The 4,896-nt window shown below is 57.4% G+C and overlaps 1 protein-coding gene across 1 annotated transcript; it reads right to left on the bottom strand.

Annotated features, from left to right (window-relative positions):
- Positions 1-233: 233 nt before the first annotated feature.
- Positions 234-4,890, bottom strand: CDK9 (cyclin dependent kinase 9). Its single transcript, XM_019636806.1, has 7 exons — positions 4,167-4,890; positions 3,618-3,699; positions 2,734-2,824; positions 2,214-2,380; positions 1,935-2,106; positions 1,628-1,776; positions 234-1,162 (listed from the first exon to the last, which is right to left on the bottom strand). The coding sequence occupies exons 1-7, from the start codon at positions 4,604-4,606 to the stop codon at positions 797-799; spliced, it is 1,467 nt and encodes a 488-aa protein (XP_019492351.1). The 5' UTR covers positions 4,607-4,890; the 3' UTR covers positions 234-796.
- Between the last annotated feature and the right edge of the window lie 6 nt (positions 4,891-4,896).

Raw genomic sequence — 4,896 nt, 5'->3', positions numbered from 1 at the left:
ATGATCACAATACCAACATGGACCACTGAAGCGACATTCTCCACAACTAGACTGAAGAACCAAAGGACAGCAACTTGTCTGTTCCCCTTCCCCGATTCCCCAACGCTGCTCCTTCCCCCAATTCCCCAATAAAATCTTAGGAAAAAAAACAAAACATTCAACCGTGAGGCCCAACCTGTTGGCTGTATGGTTAAGAGCTGGGAGTCTGAACACAGAACAGAGCACACAGCCACTTACTGAAAAAAGTCAACTTTAATTATAACTGGCCAAACTTTGTCCAGGAATGTCTCTAAACAACCGAATATCAGAAACACGATAAAATTCTCCTATTGAAGAAACCAAATTTTTGCCAGCCCCGGTGCTTCTGAGGGTCAGGCCAAAAGCAGCCCATTTCCGAAGCTGGATGTCCCCCACTCAAGTTTCTCATCCCAACAGGAAGGTTGGAGATGGGTGAGGGACCTGTCCCCTCTTCCCATCATGCTGAGAACTCTTAAAGAGTCACTGATGGGGTGCACCTCTCTTCCCACCCCATTCCTGTCCTAAGGTAAATGGAGACCCTCTGGGCATCAACCAGAAAGCCAGGGAACCAGGTGAGGCAGCCCCAGTGCCCTCCTGGACTTCCAGCCAAAGCTTTACTCCAGTCCATTCAGCTGGCATTCCCAGTGCCCAGGGTGGGGATTAAATAAAATACGCACTAGAGAAAACACTCAAATGCCCCATAATCTCCACAATGTGAGTCACAAAGCAGAAGAAAAAATAAACAAGCGCCCCAGTGAAAAGCAGCAGCGGCTGGCCCTCAGAAGACGCGCTCGAACTCCGTCTGGTTGGTAGTGGTGGGATTTCGGCTCTGGTTGGTGGACTGCTGTGTGATCTGGCTGCCCTTTCGACGTGGTGGTGCCAGGTACTCAAACATAGATGTCAGGTGGGTGGACAGCATGCCCTTGAGGTCCGAGGGCATGGGGTCTGACCAGAAGAAGTCGTGGTTGAGGGCGTCGTCACTGTCAATGCGCTGTGCGGGATCCAGCACCAGCAGCTTGTCGATGAGGTCCAGCGCGTAGGGGTCACGCACATAGGCCTTCAGCCTGTCCTTCACCTTCCGCTTCTGGCCCTTGACCAGGTCCAGTTTCTCAAACAGCTCGTACTTGTCCACATTTGGCCACACCTGGAGCGGGCATGGAAAGAGGATCAAGTTAGCTCAGCGGGTGCGTGGCCTGTCCATTGGTCAAGCACCCGATGGGGACTAAAACTTCTCCATTCAGATGCTCCCAGGCCACGCCTGGAGGGCCAACTCCACCCCTCCAAAGTGAAGCAGCGGTGACCATGTATCTGGCACATCCCGAGTGCTGGGCCCTTTCACATAAAATGCCTGGAATATGTGCGCCAAGGCTGACACAGGCTTCACAGAAGACAAACTCAGCTCTGGGATGCGATGTTCAAATGCTTTGCCCAAGGCCACAGAACTAAGTGATGATGGAGCTAAGAGCCTGTGTGGCTTAAAGAGCAGGCCCTGTCCCTCCACCAGCCACCTCTATAGAGCTTTCCTTCTGTTCCACTCCCCACTCCTCCCCTGCCAGAGAGACCTGTGCATCCTGCAGGGCCCAAGGGCCCAGGGAGCCTGGCCACGCACCTCAGGGGTGATGGAGCCACAGAGCTGGCTGATGAGGGCAAGCTGGTGCTGCTCCGTGTTGCCCTGCATGATAGGGCTGCGGGTCCACATCTCCGCCATGATGCACCCAGCACCCCACAGGTCAATGGGAGGGCCGTAGTCCCGCTCCCCTGGGAAGAAGAGCGCACCAGGAGTGCCCCTTGAGCCCGAGGGCCTCCTGAGACGCAGTGCCCCGGGGCCGGCGGCTCAAGAAGCCCTGGCAGTGGGGGGCTGAGGCCAGGTTAAGTGCCTAGCCCCTGCCCCCTTCTGCCCACTCAGGAGTCCTCACCGAGCAACAGCTCTGGGGGGCGGTACCAGAGCGTCACCACACGGTTAGTATAGCGGTTGGGCTGACTGTTCTTGGCCAGACTGAAGGCCCGGGCCAGTCCAAAGTCTGCCAGTTTCAGGACCCCATCTCGGGTGATGAGCACGTTAGCCGCCTTCATGTCCCTGTGCAGGATCTGCAATAGGGCAAAAGTGAGGGCTCAGTCAGGTCCCCAAGGGTCCTTTAGCCCAGCTGCCCAGCAGTGGGAGTACGGGCAGGCCAAGCCACAGTCTCCCTCCCCACCTTGTTCCTGTGGATGTAGTAGAGGCCATTTAGCAACATCTGCATGACCCTCTTGATCTCAGACAGTGTGAACTTGACTAAGACGTTGCTCAGCAGCCCCGCAAGGTCATGCTCGCAGAAGTCAAACACCAGGTATATACTGCCTTTGCAGCGGTTATAGGGGGAAGCTGAAGTGGGAAGAATGGGGGAGGAGGGGCAAGAAGAAGAAAGTAAAAAACCCCATAGACAACTCATTTTCCCACAACCAGCTCCTACCCCTCTCCAACCCACTGACACCCAGCATCCATCTGCGGGTTCCTTCCCTGGTAAAACATTTCTTGAGTGCATCCTCTGGGCTGAGTGCTGTGACGGGCCCTGGGGAAGCACCAGCCACGATGAAAGGACCAGAGAAAGCAGTCACATTGGTATGTATGCCTGGGTTAAGAGGGTGCCCAGTTCTAACTTTGCAAACAAAGCCTTAAGTTCTAAGCCTCATTTTCTCCATTTGAAGAGGGAGGGCAACAACATTCAAACGACTTACCTTTAGTTCGACAGATCTCAATCAAGTTGACCACATTCTCATGTTTTAGAAGCTGCAGGATCTTGATTTCCCGCAGGGCAGTAATGGGGAACTGGGAGGGGTAAAGAAAGGAGAGGTCAAAAGTGAAAGCACACTGCAGACCAAGGAACTGGCCACGGGGTCTATACTAAAGGGCACAGGTTGGGAGGCACAGTAAGAGCACAGGCTCTGACATCAGCTATCTCAGATGCCTTACTTGTAAAATGGGTGTAAAGCAGTATGCACCCCTCAAGGAGTTGGTTTGAGAGAGTGAATTGAAATAGTGATGCTTAACCACTTCATTATTGATCACTAAATGCTCCCTAATTTCTTCAACCTTTAAGTTTTAGCTCTGTGCCTGTGCTGAACTTGCTGAGTGGGAACACAAATGACCATTAAGAAATTTCCTTGCTAAAAAGTACATCTCTGGAAGCTGGACTAGAGCTAAGATGGGGTGCGAAAGGGGACTACTCCTTTTCAGTTGAGTACTAGTCACCCTTTTAAAGCCATTGCATGTATTTTCCTTTTGCATTAAGCAAAATTAAATGCTAAGGAAAAAGTGGTTTAATAAAGGCTTTCTAACTTCGCAAGCCAAAGTGCACTCAGTGCAAGCATGAGCTCCCTCTCCTGGCCCCAGGCCTGTATTTGCCTAGTATTTGCCTAAGAATGAAATGCTTTAAACCAAATGCTTTAAAACATCTGAACTGAAAGGTTTAATATGGAAGTCAAATTCCCTGGGCTATGGACATTCCCAAGCTCCTATACATAAACTGATCCTTAACACGTGAGTCCTAGAAGCAGCAGGATGGAAACCCACGTGCCCAGGGGAGATGGCTGGCCCACTGGCCCACCCAACCCATACTCACCCCCTCCTTCTCGTTCTCCATCAGTACCTTCTTCAGAGCCACTTTTTGGCCGGTCAAGCGGTGCTTTGCCTTAAACACCTCCCTGTAGGCCGAGAGGGGGACCCAAAGGGTTCATCAGGCCGTTTTCGCATGGCCCGCCCCTCCCCCTTCAGAGGAGGAGGGCAGGAAAGGGACTCCCGTGCAGGGCCGAGCCTGGTACCTAGGGCAGTGGGCTACCTCACCACCCGCTATCTGCGATCCCTCTCCCAACCTCTACTTCCTCCCCTCAGTCTCTTCTTTTCAGTCAGGCGTCTCTCGGAGAGATCCTACTCCCCTCACAAGCTCCTCTCTGCAATCCCTGTCCGTTCCCCACCATGGGCCTCAGGCTCCTCCCCGCCAGCCAGCTCCGTCAGGCCCGGGCAGGCCGCGGTGCGGCCTAGGGAGACGAGGAGGGGACAAGTCTAGGGCCAGGTGGCTCCCCAACCACCTCTGGCCTGGCCCTAGGCGTCCCGACGTCGACCCTGAGGGGTGCAGGCCCAGGGCACCGGGTCCCTCGGGGCCCATCCTTACCCAAAGGTGCCTTGGCCGATCTTAGCGAGCTTCTCATATTTGGACACCTCATCACAAAAGGGGCACTCCACCGAATCGTACTGCTTTGCCATGGCCGCCTCTAGCGCGCCGCCGCCGCCCCCAGCCGCCGCCGCCGCCGCCGCTCCCGCTCCGGGTCCCGCCGCCGTGCTCCAGGCCCCTCCGCGGCCGCGCCACTTCCGCCTCCACGGCCACTTCCGGCCTCGAGGCGCCGACCCCGCCTCTTCCGTCCGCCGCCCGCCGCCAGGCCCCCTGGGACTTGTAGTTCCCGGGAGGCCAGGAGGAACCGGAGCTGCAGAGGCGCCTCCGCCGCCACCGCTGCCCCCACCTCCGCCGCCGCCAGTGCTGGCGGCGGCCCCGATTGGGGGCGCGGGAAGCCGTGGCGCCGGGGCTGGGGCTCGGGGCGGTGCGTCCCGCTGCATTGGCCCGGGCCGCCGCTGCTGCCGAAGCCGCTGCCGCTCTGGCGTCCGATCCCGGGCCAGCCGCAGTGCCCTGCTCCTCCTCCTCCGACGGCGCCGCCTCCGCCGGGCTGCGCGGGGTGGCGGGCGGGGGGACAGCCCCCGAGCCGCGACCTGGGGGCTCCCTGGCCGGGCCCGGGGCCGGGGCAGCCAGGCGAGGGGGCGAGACGCGAAGAGCCGACGAGGAGGCGGCCCAAGAGCCCGGGAGGGGGCGCGTTATAAAGGGGGAGGTGCCCGGGCCTCGCCCTCCCCTC

Source organism: Hipposideros armiger, unplaced genomic scaffold (assembly GCF_001890085.2).
Source record: "Hipposideros armiger isolate ML-2016 unplaced genomic scaffold, ASM189008v1 scaffold_3, whole genome shotgun sequence".
Lineage (NCBI taxonomy): Eukaryota > Metazoa > Chordata > Mammalia > Chiroptera > Hipposideridae > Hipposideros > Hipposideros armiger.
The sequence above is the reverse complement of the archived record's forward strand: the minus strand, read 5'-3'. Positions and strand labels throughout refer to the sequence as shown.